This window comes from Loxodonta africana, chromosome 9 (assembly GCF_030014295.1).
Source record: "Loxodonta africana isolate mLoxAfr1 chromosome 9, mLoxAfr1.hap2, whole genome shotgun sequence".
NCBI classification, from domain to species: Eukaryota; Metazoa; Chordata; class Mammalia; order Proboscidea; family Elephantidae; genus Loxodonta; species Loxodonta africana.
In genome coordinates, this window is record NC_087350.1 from 102,670,778 (window position 1) to 102,689,192 (window position 18,415).

Consider the following 18,415-nt stretch of genomic DNA (forward strand, 5'->3'; position numbering starts at 1 on the left):
AATACCTACTCTATTACACAACAAACATCGAGTGTCCACTGGTCGCTGAGTTCAGAATTAGATATTACATTCCAGGAGATGGTTGTGGCATGGATCCGTTCAGAAAAAGTAGAGACAGCCATTTGCCCTTGAGGAGCTGGGAATATATGTCATTCCATATCAAAAACAATGAACAACTCAAAGGGCTGCCCTTAGGTGGAATTATCAGCCAACAGATATTTATTGAACATCTGTTATTGTGTACATGGCATTATCCTATACGCTGTGGAGAAGAAAAAGTGAATTATAAGTGAATCTCGCTCTACCCAAACTCTTATCTGTCTATAAATACATATACGTCTGTATGGTATAAACACATATGTATATATGCACACACACATAGATATATACACGTACATATATATGTATATTCACACATGCATATATGTAAATAAGGAACCCTGGTGGTGCAATGGCTAAGTGTTTGGCTGCTAACCAAAAGATTGGCTGTTCAAACCCACCCAGTGGCTCCGTGGGAGAAAGACCTGGAGATATTTTCCTGTAAAGTTTACAGCCTAGGAAATCCTGTGGAGCAGTTCTGCTCTGTCACATGGGGTCACTATAAGTCAGAATCGACTGGATGGCACCTAACAATAACATGTGTATGCTATAATGAAGACCAAATATTACTTAGTGCCATAACTCAAGCATTGTGGGAGTTCAAACAGATGAAATACTGTTTCCAACCACTGTAGGGAGCATGGTAGAGTGGCAAGAGCATGAATTTTGGATTTACATTTTTTTCCTCAACCAAGGTTCTGCCTTTCACCATGAACACGAGCATGAACAAGTCAACCGGCTCTTCTGAAACACATCACAGTAGATTATAGCCACTCTAGTTGTAAGGATCAGAGTAACTGGTGCCCAATAAAAATAAGGGTGTTTTCAACCTACTTTCCCTTGCAGCTGGATTCATCAGGAAGACTTCCTGAAGGAAGTATCATTTGATGTGGAACCAAGTAGAAGTGTGTTGACTTTTTTTTACTCCAGCATTCTAAAGACTTAAGATGACATAGATGAAATCATAGGGCAAGATGAGATGCATAAGAATAGAATGTTAGAGATGATACAAAAAAGGCAGAAGAAACAGGTGTTTTCAAGTGTCATAATGGAACAGAATTGTAGTAAGTTTTAGATAGTAAATTTTGTTCTAAAAAGCATTTTGGCATCGAAGACAAAAGCAGAATGACAATTTGTAACATAGTTTTAAATACTAAAATGAGAAAGAGTACAAATGTATCTTTAGAGATAGTTCCCCAACCCCCTGCAAGAATTTATCTCCTAAAAAAAAAAAAACCAGTGCCAGCGAGCCTCATTTTTCTATAGTGTTCCTACTTTCTGAAGCCACCAACTTTTCCATCTCTAGTGAAACTTTTCTCTGTCTGTTATTCTTTCTATACCCCGCTTATTCTCTTGGCTCCTCTCTAGCAATTTATTTCTTACTTAAAAAGTAAAATCTTTTGCCACTCATTCAGACAGCCCCATTCAACCAAGTGTCCTATCTCTCTCTTCTTTTTCATGATATGGAATGAAAAACTCTAAAAATCTATCTTGAATTCTCCTGCAGTTTGGGCTTGTGTCCCCATCGAAATGATTCTCATTGAATTCATGACTTCTTTTTTTTTTTTTTTAGGTCTGAATGCAGTGGCTCCTTTCCATTCTATTCTTGTTTCCATATTATTGATTGGAATATGGAATATTTGATTCCACTGACCGTGCTCTACTTAAACTTTTGCCTTTGGAAACAAGAACGTTTCCTGGTATTCCATGGGCCTTTCTCTTTACTTTCAGTTTCTTATGGCGGCTACTTCCGTCTTCTAAGCCAGATTTTTATTCCCAGTCTTATATGTGTCTTCAACGCCTCCTGTGATTTTGAAGTATAATCATTTTTTATTATTCTAAAATGCATACCTTTGGAACAGATCTCTCCTCTAAGTTTCAGACCCATGTGTCCAACTACATTTTGGATGTGTTTCTCTACATGTCCCATGGATAATTCAAATTTAACGTTTCTAAAATTAAGCTCATTTCCTTTTCTACCAGACTTTTTTTCCCTCCTGTGTAAGATATCTTAGGACCACGAGCATCTATTCAGGTACCCTTGTATAGAGTACCTTAGGAGTTCTCACTTATCCCATATTCATTCACGTTCCACGTTTAAACAATTCTTGAATCCAGCCCTACCTCGAGGTTCCCACTGCCCTTGTTTGGACTATAGACATTTCTTGCCTGACATTGTGCAGAAATCTTATATTTATCTTTCTTCTCTCCCAGTTCTTTCTTTTTTAATCCTGTATATGAATACATTTCATAAAACATAAATCTGACTTGCTTAAAAGCCTCTGATGGCTCACTAATTATGTGCCCATATTCTCAGCCATGGCTTTAGATGCTGTACAACAACAGTTACCAACATCCCTTCCTTTTCCTTTCTTCCACAGATATGCTCGTTTTCCTGCCAAGATAGCCTTATCAACCCAGTGAACTCCTATCCATCCTTCATGCCCAAACTAGTCCTTGCATCTTATCTGACTCTCCCAGGCAGAGTTGGGCATCTCTGCCTTCATTAGGATTGCTGCTTTATCTGTAAACTTTTGTTTACACATCTCTCTCCTCTTGTTGTTGTTAGGTGCCATTGAGTCAGTTCCGAATCATAAAGACCCTATGTGCAGCAGAATAAAACACTGCCCTGTCCTCCGCCATCTTCACAATCGCTGTTATGCTTGAGTCCATTGTTGCAGCCACTGTGTCAGTCTATCTTGTTGAAGTTCTTCCTATTTTTCACTGACTCTCTACCAAGCATAATGTCCTTCTTTCGGAATGGGTCCCTCCTGATAACTTGTCCATAGTACTTGAGACCATCCTTGCCTCTAAGGAGCATTCTGTACATCTTCCAAGACAGATTTGTTCATTTTTCTGGCAGTCAATGGTATATTCAGTATTCTTTCCCAACACCATCATTCAGAGGCATCAATTCTTCGATCTTCCTTATTCATTGTCCAGTTTTTCCATGCATGTGTAGTGATTGAAATACCATGGCTTGGGTCAGGAACACCTTAGTCCTCAAAGTGACATCTTTGCTTTTTAACACTTTAATAAGGTCTTTTGCAGCAGATTTGCACAACACAATATGTCGTTTGATTTCTTAACTGCTGCTTCTCCTCTAGTAGACAGTTAATATTTTTAATGAGTAGTTTACTACTATAAGCCAATATTTCTTTTTCTTGACACACTCTACAAAACACTATTCAAGAAAGCATAGGATATAAGTACTTAAATAGGCTGCTAGTGCAACTTTTTCACTGATGAAAAACGAGGCAAAGAGGTTAAGTGACTTGCCCCAGATCCCAATTTATTATTGGTAAATGTAGCTTAAAATCATCTTTTTCCTGGGTCAAATCCTTGTCAGTAGTAATCCCACTACATTGTTAGTACTTTTCTCCTTGCCCCTTTCTCTGCTGCCCTCAGTAAATAATACCATTTATCGGGGTGCATTCCCTCATGATAAAATTAGCCAAAAACTATCCTTGTCTATACTTGACTAAGTGTTCAAGTCTATACTCAATGTGTACTATGAAGAAAGAGAAATAAGAAATGATTGTATTGAGATGCTCTAGGCAGGATTCAATCTGGATCTCCTATCACACACAGCGGATGCCACACTGGAGCTCCTGGGGCAGTTGTAATGGCTCTCACTATTGGGAGAAAGGGCAGTGGGCAGAGGGTGAGGAGATGAAGGAGGTGAATGTTGATTGACTCATGTCTCATTGGAGAGCGCTTAGGGAGTGATGTTAGCTGAGAGTTTCTTGAGGCCATGGGCTTGGTACACCAATGAAGGAGGAAGCTTCCTCCCCTGCAAGTTCTTGTAGTTGCCAGAACTCAGTAGCCCCCATCTTCTCCTCTACCCCATTTTTCTCGGGTGTCCTGCACTCTCTTTTTTGTTTGGGCCAGGGACCAAGTTGGTACACTGTCACAAGTATACTGTAAAAGTGCACTAAATGCACTCCTTTCACAAGGCTGTGAGAGAAAGGGCTAGCTCTTGGTTTATGGTTAGTTAGTCAAGCTTTTGTTTTTCTTAACTTTATACCTATATTTCAGGGTCTTGTTATATCTGAAATGATGTCATAACATAAAAATCGGAATAGTTTTTTTTTTTAATTTATTGTGCTTTAAGTGAAAGTTTACAAGTCAATCTCATACAAAAACTTACACACACCTTACTGTGTACTCCTAGCTGCTCTCCCCCTAATGAGACAGCGCAGTCCTCTTCTCTACCCTGTGTTCCCGGTGACCATCCAACCAGCTTCTGTCCCCCTCTGCCTTCTCATCTGGCCCCCAGACAGGAGCTGCCCATGTAGTCTCATGTGTCTACTTGAGTCAAGCTCACTCCTCACCAGTATCATTTTTTGTCTTATAGTCCAGTCCAATCCCTGTTTGAAGAGTTGGGTTCGGAAATGGTTCCAGCCTTGTGCTAACAGAGGGTCCAGGGACCATGACTCCCAGGGTCCATATAGATTTTTAATATATTGATGTAGGCACTTAATTTATACTGCACCTAGTTCCAGAAAACTTTTGGGAGGGCTTGTGCATAAATAGGCTATAATTTGTTAACTTTTAAAAGGAATTGCTGTAACGTATTTTTCCTTCTTTGTTGAATGTCCAGATTCCCCATAGGGAGGGTCAGAATCCTCATTGGAAAAGAAGCCTGAGTCAGAAATACTGCCAGGTTAGTTTGTGACTGTTCCCACTGCTTTGGGCAGTATTTTAATGATTGTCTTTTCACCAAAGTACCTTGGGTTCGCTTTACAATGATCGACTAGGGCTGGAGTTTTTTCTCAATTTAAATTCTTTTCCCTCCCCACATTTACAAGGCCTGCTTTTGCAGCATACGGCTACAATTTAATAATGCAAAACATTTTCCTCTTCGCAGCTGGAAAGCTGGAATTGCTCTGTATCTCGGATAGAGTGGACTTGCTCCAGGCTAGTTAAAATCACTGAACTCTGCAGAAACTAAGCTTGCTGTACTTATTTTCCTGTATAAAGGCTCCAGAGGGACCCCCACTTGCATATTAGAGCATCAGGCTTGTAAAGAGGGATCAATTGTGTAGAAACATATTGCAAGCTGACCAGAATCTCAAGTAGGTTTATATCTAGCTCCTTGAGGTTACATCTGTTTCTATCTCATAGACTTGAAGAATATGATTTAAAGATATTAGGCAATTTTTTTTACTAAAGTCTTCTTTCTTCTTCTTTTTCTATAACCACAGAAGAGTAGCAAGACATTAAATAATATAAATTCCTGTTCTTGTGTAACATGATCTGATGATGAATTTTGGTAGACTTTTGCATATTAATGTCATTGATGGTAGAAGAGCTTAAGATCAGGTTTTGGTTTCCAAAGTTGCTACAAGTCTTCTTGGGTCTTTTGACTTGAATGCTGTTCTTCTGGGATTTTGCATGCTTTCATTTTATGTTATATTCTAAAACTGGGGCCAGACTCCTGTTTTCACGTATAATCTTCATTCTTGACCCCATTAGAGATCGTGCCTTATTTTCCCACTCTGTGCCCTGAGCAGATCCATGTCCTCACAACACTCAAGAGGAAGAAAGGGAGACACAGAAACCACTTGACTTCCAGATTTGGTTGAGTCACCATTAAAACCACCATGTGCATTTGTTCATGACCTGACACAACACTGTCATAATGCGCTGTAAGATGCTGGCTCCATTGTTTACTTTGTGGTACTTAAAAAAAAAAAAAAAAAAGTGGATTTTAGTTTCAAAATTTTGATATTTTAGGTCCTAGTCTAGTTCTAAATTGAACTACTTTCCAAACAGAACAGTATGTTTCTAAGTAAGTAAGCAAGAAATAGAAGATAATTTCTGTCAGCACGGCTTTTTGCTATTTTATGCTTAATATGTCCTAGTTGAGACCCAGCAATAAGACATACGAATTATGTTACTTTACGTAGCAGTGATACTTAAGAAGGACTGTCTATGAGCTTTTGAGAGAGGGAAGATCGAAAGAAAAGTAGAGGAAAAGGGGCTCAAGGCAGGGATGGGCTTACGCTGTTAACTAAGACACATTGCTGTCAAGTTGATTCCGACTCATAGTGACCCTATAGGACAGAGTAGAACTGCCCCATAGGGTTTTCAAGGAGCAGTTGGTGGATTCCAACTGCCAGCCTTTTGGTTAGCAGCCAAGCTTGTAACCACTGTGCCACCAGGACTCCTATAACTAAGAAGACGAAGACAAATATGTTTTTAAAAACAGAGTTGGTGCAAACCTGAATTTTTATGTGTTCTTTTTTAAAGACATATTTACACAGTGACCCTTTAACTAGATCATAGATCACCTAGATTATTTTAATAATTTCCTGATCTCTGTAGCCAATATGCTTACCTCATGTCTTAATCCCTCTGATATATCCATTTCAGTCCTACGGTAATTTCAGTAATATGTAAATCTGATTATTTCATTCCACGTCTTATATGCTTCAAAGGCCCCCACTAAAGCCTAACTTTTAGCATGGTGTATAATATGGCCCTTCATGGTTTGGATCCTGCTTCACCTTTCAGTGCCCACATGGACCTTGCCATCTAGCCTTAGCATTAGTTAGTCACGTGCCTCACCTTTTTATCTTTACTTATATTGCTTCTCTGCCTGGATGCCTGTATCTCCTTGTTATCACCTTGTCAGTTGAATTGAGGTAGAGTTTAAAGAAATTGGCAGAGAACTTAGTATATAATAGATACTTAATAAATGATTCCCCTTGCCCTCAAGACATAGTGACCCTCTGGGACAGAGTAGAACTGCCTCATAGGGTTTCCAAGGAGCAGTTGGTGGTTTGGAACTGCTGACCTTTTGGTTAGCAGCCAAGCTTTTAACCACTGTGCCAACAGGGCTCCTAAGAACTGATGTTGTTGTTGTTAGGTGCCATCGAGTTGGTTCTAACTCACCTTATGTACAACAGAACGAAACAGTGCCTGGTTCTGCACCATCCTCACAATCATTGCCATGCTTGATAACCACTATTAAATTATAATCGCTATGATTATCATCATCATAATTGTTATTATTTTTATTAAAGTTAGGTGATTTTTTTAAAGTTACACAATTAATAAGTAGTAAGACAAGAATTCAGATCTAAGCCTGTTGACTAGATCCCTCATTCTCAATCCATATTATGCACTTTCCTTATTGTAGCCAAGGGAAAGCCATGCACTTTTCTGGGGCCACACCCTACATCTGGATAGAGTACCCTTTAAGTAAGAAGAAAATAGCAACCACAACCATATGTGCTTGGTGAGAAAATATTGAAGAACAAGAGGAAGGGCACATCATCAAAATGCAGAAGATGTATCTTTGAAAATGATGAACTAAAAAAAAAATCAGAGGAAACTTTTCTCGGAAGAAAAGACTTATATGAAAATGGAGCAGGGAAAAAAAGAGCATCAAGGAACAGGGTAACTATGGGAGGTGGGGAAGGATTATAAGAAAACCAAAGTTACTTGCATATGGTTAAAAATCTGCATTGGAGGAAAAAAATCCAGAATTGACCTAAAGGAAGATAGTCACTGCTGTAGAAAGCAAACTAGGTATGTTTATCCTAAAAGCAGAGGAGAAGAATAGAGACAATGAAATGATGAAAAATAAAAACCAAACCTGTTGCCGTCGAGGGAAAATAGAAAACTGAGATTTAATCGAAGTGTTCTGTGTGAAGAGATCAAGGCATTTAGGAGGGAAGCAGAATCAAAGGCAAGTGGAAAAAAATTTTAGGAGCTAAAATGTTCTAAATATGCAGATCAAAAGGAAACTATATTCAGCCAATAGTAATAAATTATACCTATCTCTAAATATATCCTTTTGAAATTTCTGTATTTCAAGGATAAAGAAGAAAATCTTGTAAGCATCCTAGAGGAAAAACAAGTTACCTATACACATGTCTTTTCTTTTTTTGCTAACATTAAATACCAGAAGACAATTTTATTGAAATATCCATTTTTTTATGTTCTAATCAAAGGAACAGAAATATATTCTTTGTTCCTCATGGTCTCAAAAAACAGAGTCCTTCATTTTCTTTGTAAAAATGCTTACTTGAGAACCTATTCTAGCTGACAAAGTAATTGATCAATATTAAAAAAAAAAAAACCTGGGAATAGGAAAATCCTCAGGTATGTATCTATGAGATATAAAGAGTAATAATGAGAGTAGTAACCAGTTAAGCAGAGTTATGCCTATGTAATTATTATATGTAAGGTTACAGACATAAATGCCAGTGTTTAAGGTAATTCTTGAAAATTTAAAAATAAGAATTTAGTAACAATTATCTGGGCCCCAAATTCCAGGTTATGTTTTTAAGGACCGAAAAGAAGAGGGAAACTAGGAATGGCAAACTGGTATTCTCCTTTTAGTATAATTTGTTTTTAGATTTTGCTAAAGGGTATTATTTTATCTTATTTTTACTTAAATCCTTTATTAGGGATATCTGCTACTTGATGTCAAGTACGTTTTCAACATCAATTGAAATGATCATGTGATTTTTTTTTTTTTTCCTCCATCATATTGATAGATTTCCTGGTAGTCAATGGCCTTCATTCATGGATTAAACTGCATGATAGTAGTGTATTGTTCTTTGGATGACATTGCTACATTCTATTTGATAATATTTCATTTCCTTCAGAATTTTAGAAGTTATATTTATATGTGCATTTGGTCTTTCGCTGTTTGCTTGCTTGCTTGGTTTTGTTTTGACAGGGGAGGTTACAAATTTAGGTATTGAAGTTTTGCTGGCCTCATTTTAAAGGCTCAGGAGGGACCTTGTCAGCATTTCCGAAGGCCTGGAAGGGTATAAATAGCACCGGAATTTTATATTATTTAAAGTCTAGATACAGGATAGATAAAATTGAGCTGTGAACCCATCTGGACCTGATGCCTTTTTCCAAGGTGGCTGTTCTGTGCTAAGGTTCTCGGACTTTTAGTGGGCATGATTCCCTTGAGGATCTCGCTAAGCTGCAGATTCTGATTCCGAGAGTCTGGGGAGGAGCCTGAGATTCTCCGTTTCAATGGCACTGAGACTGGGTAAACAGCTCCCAGGTTATGCCAGTGCTGTTGCCGCTGGGGCCACACATTTCAAGGTGCAAGGGCACTGGTTCTCAAAGTTCGCCGCACATTTGAATCACTTGGGGGGTTTTAAAAAATACTGATGCTCCGGTCCCACCCCATACCTATTCAATCAGAATGTCTGAGAATGGGAGCCAGGGGTCAGCACTTTTTCAGGAACCCCAGGTGGCTCCAATGTTCAGTGAATTTTGGGAATCACTTTGCTAAGGTAGTTGGTCTACTCAGGTTTTCCACTTCTTTGGTCAATTTGTGTTACTTTTATTTCACTAAGCAATTGCCCGTTTGAATTTTCAAAGTTGTGGTCAATAAATTGCATGTATTATTCTCTTTTAATGTATTTGGTTTCCATGGTTATATCTTCTATTTCTAGTGCTTCTATTTTTTTGCTTTTTCCCTTTTTACTTAATCTGGCTTCTAAATGGTTTTTCTTTTTTTTTTTTACTGGTCTTTTCAGACAATCATCTTTTGTTTTATTTATTGTTTTAACTATTTCTCTTTTTTTATTTTATAATTTCAGCTGTTATCTTTAATTCAATCTTTTAAAATTTTTCTTGAGGTTTTTTTTGTTGTTTTCTACTATCTTATGGTAAATAATTGATTCTTTTTTTTTTTTTTTTCTTTTCATCGCTTTTATAATTTTCCTTTTGATTTTCTCTTTGGTCTATGACCTATTTTCTTAATTTCCAAGTCTTTCAGAAAGTTTGGTCACTCTTTGTTATTTGTGTTTAATTTTATTGCCAAAGTCACAGTGTGGCCTGAAAATGTCTGTGCTTTTAAAGAATTTGTTAAACTTTTCTCTTTGGTTAGGGACACGATCAATTTTTATGAAAATTTCATGGATATATCAAAAAATATATAGTTTGTATTTAAAGGCTGTAAGGTTAGTTTTTGTCTACTACTCATGTTCCATTCTAAAAGAGATATATTAAAATTTCTCAGTATAATTTGTGGTGTTATCAAGTTTCTTGTACTCTAATAGTTTTCGTTTTGTTTATTTCTCCATAGTATGATTTGTGCAAGTGGGGGTCTGTGATTTATCTTCGTCATCAATTGTACGTTTTATCCATTCATAATATTCTTTATCCTGTTTCTTGTAATTCACCTTAAATTCCATATTATCATTAACTGACTGACACTGATTTTTTTGTTTGTTTAAAATTGTCTGATTTCTCTTTGGTCACTCATTTCTTTTCAACTTTTTGTTTTTTTCCTTGTCGTTATCACTTTGTCATAAGTGTGTTCCTTGAAAAAAGCTGGATTTTATTTTTTTCAGTTAATCTTATCTCTTTAGGGGGAAATTCAGTCCATTCTCATTGATCCTAATGACTGATATACTTGATTTGTCCTTCTATGTTACTTTATATTACTTATTTTATGCCCTATTTCCTTGTTGTTGTTGTCTTGATAAAGTTTCTCATTCCATTTTGTTTTCTAACTTGGAAGTTTTCCTACTTTCTTTTTTCCTGCTCTCAAAATGAAATGTCTGTTTACTATTATTTGAAAACAATATGCAGTTTTCATGTATTGACTCATAGTTACTATGATTATCATCCTTGTTTACAGAAGAGAAATTTGAGATGTAGAGAAATTAAGCAGCTTACCTAAAATATATGTATCAAGTGGCAGAGATGAGATACCAATCCAGGCCTTCTAGCTCTAGAGTTGCCCTCTTCACTCCTATGCCCCAGCACGTTTGGATGGAGTCACACCTTTCCAATCCATAGAAAAGATGAGAGGACATGCACAATCCTTTTTATTACACCGTAAAACTAAACATGGCCCATTTAGTAAACCATAAAATATCTGTGCTGATAAATTTGAAAATCTGACAGGATTGATGATTTTTCATGGAATATATAATAAAATTGACTCTGGTATAAATAAAAGTAGAGTAATAATCATGAAAGATTCAGTTGCCTGAGAATATTCTCTGAAATAAATTCTGGGATGATGATTTTACCAGTGAGTTTTTTTCACACTTTCAAGAACTTTTTTCAAGAAACCCTATTTGGATCGGTTCCAGAGAATAATAGGTAATGGACTGCCATCCAAACCATTTTATGAAGCAAGCATATAACCCTGGTATGAAAACTTGACAAATAAAAGAGAAATTTTCCCAACCATGTATAGAAAATTTGAAAGAAACTGTTAGCAAATCAATTCAACACAAATTAAAGGAACTGTCTTCCACAGACCAGCAAAAATAAGAATCCAGTAGTATGTAACACCAATAAATGCTGTAAAGAAATAAAATAAATTAAATAAAAACGTAATCTCTACTGATCCAAAAAAGCATTTGATAGTGTTCAATAAACCACTCTCATCAGAAAACTTTAAAAACCCTGAGATAACTAGGGATGAACAAGTACTTCCTCAGATGGTGAGAAAAAAAAAATCAACCGTAAGTTAATAGCCAACATGATAATTAACAGTGAAACTCTAGAAATAGTTTCACGAATATCAGGAATAAAATATTCCCGCTAGTCCAATTCCCGTTTTACATAGATTTCAATGTTTACGTACATTTCAAATAGTACATATGTATTGAAAAATCATACTTTATTGTAATGAATTACAACATTAAAGTAATAACATCTTTCCCCAATCAACTTGCCTCAATTATAAACAAATTCTTACTAATATGTAATGCTGCATGGACACTCTCATGGCCTGCCTGAGGAAGTATAAATTTGTAAAAATCTTTATGGAAAGCAGTTGACAATTTGTACCAAGAGCTTTAAATGAGTTTATGTCCTTTGACCCACTAATTCCACTTCTGGGAACTCCAGCCTAAGGAAATCATGAGAATTACTGACAAAGATTTGTGTATGAGGATGTTAATTGCAGGGCTGTTTATAGTATTTCTTTTTTTTTAAATGGGAAATAACCTAAATTGCCAAACAATGGAATGGTTGACTAAAGCATGACAAAGTGATACAGTGTAATATTATAGTTATTAAAACCATGCTTTTGAAAAATATTTCATCTAGAAGGAAAGATACACTATTAACTGGAAAAAAGCAGGGTACACATTTATTTAAATTTGATCCCAGTTAAAAAAAAAAAAGTATATATATATATATGCACATATTATTTGCAGAAAATATCATTAATATACCAGTATGCCAGTGTGTTAAAATCAGGAAATTTTTGACTCCCTTGTAAGCCACTTAAATCACCATCATGGTTTTACATTTTAAATGAAGAATATGCTTAATTCTAAGTTAAAATGAGAAATTTAGCCTTGGCTATAGACTGAGATTCAGTGCCTGTACAGAAAATCATTATCTTTGCAGTGATTAGTATTTTGATTTTATAATCACAGATCCCAACCTTAGCCATGGACCATTCAAATCAGTTGAAAAGCTGTAGATAGAACTACATTTCCCAATACCACTACTACAAAATTGTCAATGAGTCAGTTGTGACATCTGAAGTTATAGGAAGATTGGCAAAGAACTAGTGTGAAATAATCTCATTTTCTCCCCCTTTGCATCTATAAATGAAAGGGTTGTTGTTGCTGTGAGCTGCCATTGAGTTGGCCTCTGAGTCATGGGGAACCCTGTGATCCATAGGGTTTTCATTGGCTGATTTTTTGGAGGTAGATCACTAGCCCTTTCTTCCTAGCCTATCTTAGCCTGGAAGCCCTGCAGGAACCTGTTCAGGATCATAGCAACACACAAGCCTCCTCTGACAGATGGGTGGTGGCCATGCGTAAGGTTCATTGGCTGGCAGTAGAACCCAGGTCTCCCACATGACAGGTGCAAATTCTTTCACTGAACTACCACTGCCCAAAACAAAGAGTTGGTGCCATCTTATACACACCATTGGAGGAAGTGAGTAATTGGAATTATACAGCTGGTAAATACCTGAGTCACCTAGTATCCACCTGTGCTTTCGTCCAAATGCGCAATGCATGAAAACTAACATGGGAACATAGCCCTGTAAAAAAAGTAGAATCTGAGGGTTGGAATGGGCCTCTGAGGCTCTCTTGTTCCTTTTCCTATCCAAAGTACAAATTTGTATATCTCATGCAGGTATTTACAGCCATTGGGGAACTCCCTACCTCTGTAAAAACAAGTTTCCTCATCTGTAAAATGGAAACAATAATACTACAGAGATCATAGTATAATGGTGAGCATTAAGTGAAGTAATGCTTGTGAAGGTCTTAAGTGCAGCGCTTGGCACACATTGATTATTATTACCTTCGTAAGCCTTCGGGTTCCTTCTTAGGACTTTTCTCATTGGATAACAGATCTGTTTATTGAACCAAAAATCAGCTCCTGGAACTGTGCAGAATAAGCCAAATTCAACCATCTACATGAACAGTCCTTCAAATACTTGAAGACAGCTCTCATGAATTTAATAACTGCTTTCTTTTTTTTTTAATTTCAAGAATAGAACACAGTAGACTTTAAAAATGAGCGTTATCAGTCTTCCTTTGGATTTTCTATGTAAATGTTGTTTAACATTCAAATGGTGCTGATTATAATTTGAGATATTAACAGTTAGATATGCCATTGTGTCCCTCTGTTATTGTTTGTAAAGGAGGTTAAACACTATATTAACTTCTGAGTGGTGATTTACTGTTGCTTTTGTTAGAGAAAAATAAAAAAAGGAGTAAAATAATGTAATTTGAAATTGCCTTTGAGAATTTTCAGTTTGCAGAGGTCTTTATTTCCTACTCAATTTCATTTTTTAGGGAAGCCTACATGTAGTGTAAATACAGCAGCACACAACTGCAGAGTTGTTCTTTTTTTCCTGGTTTAAGCTGTTGTGTAATACTGCTGTGTAATCATTAAGCAGCTGCTTTTCCTCAGAGGTGCTCATATTTCCTTTGCTAGATGAAGGGAACGCACTATATGAATGTCTCCAAATTGCTTTAAGATCCTTGGTCTTTTTATAGGCTATTTAGATTCACAATGGTCTCTGTAAATTGTGAAAACCAAGTTTCTGAATGGCTCCCGCGGCCTGAGAGTTACACATGGGGTTGTGTTAATGGCAATAACTTGCATTTTGCTGAGTCTCACCCTATACACTTGCATGGGACTCCAGACCTCTTGCAGGATTCTCTGTAATTATCTTCTGGGAACCCCCAAGTAGCACCTCCTGCATGCTTGTGAGCAAACTCTACTAGTATTCAAGTACTGTGTCATCCTCCATTTTTTCTTTACCATGTCCTGGGTAAGGGCTATCCACTGCAAAAGACTGTTGCATGCAAAGGTGCAGGAAGGTGGCAGCCGTCTGCTCCAAGGCCCATCCTAGTTTACTTCATTGCATGATCCCCACCCACCCCACTCCCATAGGGCCTTTGTTCTTGGGAGCCCTCCCTTGACTAAAGTCTCACTGTGCTCCATGCAGAAGTGGAGCCCAGTGGGACTTCCGGTGTTGGGTTTTCTCCAGTGGGTGCCAAAGCAGTTCCCATGTATTTCCAAAGCCTTTCTGGCATAGTGGTTAAGTGCTACGGTTGCTAAGCAGAAGGTAGGTGGTTCAAATCCACCAGGCACTCTTTGGAAACTATGGGGGCAGTTCTACTCTGTCCTATAGGGTCGCTATGAGTTGGAATCAACTTGATGGCAACAGGTTTACGGCTTTCAGGGTTTTAGTAAAATAACTCATTCAGTTTGCCTTGTGGATTCCCTTTCCTTAGAACTTGAGGAATTGGGGGTGAATAGTGGGGAAACACCTTGTTACATTCCGAATGCCCTTTCCTTTGCTGTGAGATAGCCTTTGTATTTCCTGCTTTCGACTGCCTTACCCTCTTCCTGCGGTAAAATGAGAGGTGGATCCCTGCTCTCTTCCAGTCAGGCTCTCGACAAGCCCACACACCACTCCACCTGAATGGGCATTCTTTAGGAGCAAAGGAGCCCTGACTATGCATGTAAAAAAGAAACACTGGGTCAATAAGGAAATGAATTTCAGATTATACCTACATATTGAACAGTTATCTATGTTAACCATTTATTCACTCACTCATTTGTTATTTTATAAATGTTTTGGAGCTCTTACTCTGTATACATTAACCACTTCTAATTCCTTGGTAGATATTTTGTACCGAATGCCTAAGACTATATGTTAGTACACAACAGCATCAGAGATAGAATGAGATTCCAGTCACTGCTCCTTCCCAGAAGGGAAGTTTTGGCTTTCCCCAAAGCCTAAACTCCCCAGCAGTGAGTTCCTGGGAAAGACATGAATCAGTTGTTATCATTCAGTATCTTAAACTGGCTATATCTATCCTGTTATAAAATAATTGGCGTGTTCATTTGTGACCTAGTTTTTAAAAGTTGAATTTTAAGATTTTGTTTCCCTAGTGTTTATTTAGTGCTTCCTTTACATTTTTTTTTTTTTTAACGTAGAGAACACAGAGTTAGTTATTAAGGGAGATGCAGAGATGAACAAAATGCAGTTACTCCCCTAAATGAACGAGCTGATAATCTGGTAAGGGAAACAGACCTTGAAAGCAGAAAGCTTGGAGAGCCTGGGTGTGCAAAGTGCTATAAAATAAGTAGCAACTAGGTGCTATGTGAGTACGGAGGAAAGAGATTATTTCTGGCTAGAACTGGGGGTGAGAAAGGAGGGTGAGGGAACGATTTATGGAGTGGGCAGTGGTTGAACTAAAAATGGAAGAATGAGAGTGGGACATGAGGCTCAGATGGAGCTGGAGGAGAAAGATACGGGGGCAGGCATTTGCTGAGGGCCATTGGGTGGTGGCAAATAAACTTCTCTGACTGGTTAAGTACCTGAGCTATAGTCATGATAACTAAGATTTTTTTACTATAGTAAATTTAAACATACGGAAAATAAAGTACAACAAATTGTACTTCAAAATGACAACAAAATCAACGGTAACAACCAACAAAGCCTTGGGTACAATGTTAACCTACAGGGGGCCAGGAAATTAAAAATATCTCATTCTTCAATGTTGCAAAGGGAGTCAGTATCCTTTTTTTTTTGTATTCATGGCACTTAGCACCTTGTACAGTGCTGTTTACATGGAAGTTTCTCAGTGATGACTACATGAATTCAGCCTGGTGAAAAATTACAATTGCTCAAGAAATAGAAGTTTCTTAAAACAGTGTTGCATCAACTGGGGTTACCTGTTATTGTCCCCCTAAAATATATACGTATTTTTTCAGAGTAATGACTTAATGGCAAACCAAAGCTTTATTGCCAACTGAGGTCTTCTAATTCCTAGTCATTTTTTCTTGCATTGTGGTTCTTAAGAGGGTGGGTGGGTATAAAACAGTGTTCAAACATACATGGTTCCTTGGTCCACAGAAACGAAGCATACGTGCTAATTAAATGAATTTGTCTTTTCATGCTTTGTACAGTTAAAAAACAATGCAGTGCCTTTTGTTCTGGTAAAATTTCTTAAATAACAAATTACAAATAATTTGGGATGGTCCAGTGCATGTAATTTTGGTAGGCTGGTTGTTGGCTCCACTGGCCAGTCTTAATTGGGAACCTCGAATTGGTGCATACCATGAGTTTTATATTTTCATCTCAGTATTCATAGTAGCTCTATAAGGAAGATAGTTTTATTATCTCTACTTTATAGATGAGAAATTGAGGCCAGAGAGATCTGATAATGTGGCCAAGATACCACAGCTAGTAACCTGTGGTACGGAATTCAATCCCAGATCTGACTTGAGTGTCCCGTGTTGCTCAACCATCCCTGTACTGACTAACCCTTTTGTCAGCCCTAAAGCTTTATGGAAAACCCAATGGAATTGTCTGTTCCTTTACTCTAGAGTTTTCTTCCTGAATGTATTTCAATTCCTAGGATTGTTACACTGTTCCAGTTCTCTCCCTGAGAGGTAGATAGTAAACCTGATCACTCCTTCCTAAGGTAGTCCCCCTCCTCACCCCCAATATACTTCCTTCAGGTATGTGAGAACCTGAGGGGCTTGACTGGTGTTTCTGGGGGTCCTCCAGGCTTGTCTTGGACATTGCTGGACCAACTATGGAACAGGTCCAAACTTACTCAGGGACTGGAACTGTAGGCCACAGCCACCGTTGACTGTGTGTCTAGATATCACGTACATATACATTCACGGAGGCCTGGATTCACTACCATTTGCCAAAAACAGTGTCCAGTTCTTGAAACGAAGAGCCCAAGAGAGTAGTCGCAAATGTGAGGGAAGCACTGGGATATTGAGGGGTGTATTCAAGTTTCATGGAAGTAGGTCAATGCAAAATATTTGCTGTCTGTACAAGTCCTGCTTTTGTGTGATTCGTGACCCTCGAACCAGGGTGGGAGTGCTGGTAACAGCAGCTTACTTTTCTTTAATCAGGGAAGGATTTGTGAAAGAACAGTGGTTTCAAGAGATCTTTGAAGTATTTCCAACAAGGTGTTAATTGTGGTTGTGGTTTTCCTTTTCCTTTTTAATGGATGGACTTTAGTCTACCAGGTGCTACTGAGCTCACCGCACTCAGTGAGCACCCCCGACCTTCCTTCTCTGCCCATAAAAAAATAGGACACGGCAAATAAAACCACACAGATTATCCTCTACATTTAGGGAAGTTAAGGAAAAATTTTCTAGATTATTTAGCATCTAAAGTTTTTGCTTCTGTTTAAACAAACCCAGTTTGCGTTTAAGAGTTTCACATTTACTTGTTCTTGTTGTGTGTCTACTTGGTTTTTGTTCTAACCTTTGGTTTAAACACATTTTAACAAAGTCTAGTGTTTAATCATTTATTTTACTTCCTGCTGATGTTGATCTTTTTCCCTTTGATGTTTCTTTTCAGGATACCTTGAGGATAGTTTTGTAAAATCTGGAGTCTTCAACGTGTCAGAACTTGTGAGGGTTTCCAGAAGTAAGTAAATTATTTTCTTATTTAATTATACAGTATGATTGGAAATATTTTCTATTTCAAACCAAAAAACCCATAGCATATGAAGAGTGACCAAATATTAGGAGAATTAGAGTTTTAAAGTCTCAGACTTTTTTATGAAATCATAAATAAAAACATTGGCTCTGTTTTTCTAAAATAGTCACATTCCAATCATTAAAACTTTCTGTTGTCCAGAATTTGGGGGGAGGCTGTTCTCATTGCTGCGTGATTGGTGTTCATTTAATTCACTGTTCTCTCTATGACTATAGATGGTCATTTATATCAAAGGAAGTGTGATTAATTAAATGTGCTCCGTGTTGTTATGATAACCCACATAAGTTTCCTGTAGATAAGTGCTTTTTCGTTTTACTGACTTTTGGTGGGGGGTTGGAGATGTACCGGATATACACACTA

At 37.5% G+C, this 18,415-nt stretch overlaps 1 protein-coding gene across 5 annotated transcripts in view; it reads left to right on the top strand.

Moving 5' to 3' along the window:
- Positions 1–18,415, top strand: part of NFIB (nuclear factor I B) — a 258,003-nt gene that overhangs the window by 149,356 nt on the left and 90,232 nt on the right. For all 5 annotated transcript variants that reach the window (XM_010587941.3, XM_010587942.3, XM_010587944.2 and 2 more), the window contains exon 4: positions 17,915–17,983. In XM_010587941.3, the coding sequence (XP_010586243.1) occupies positions 17,915–17,983 (69 nt within the window). The remainder of the gene's footprint in view (positions 1–17,914; positions 17,984–18,415) is intronic.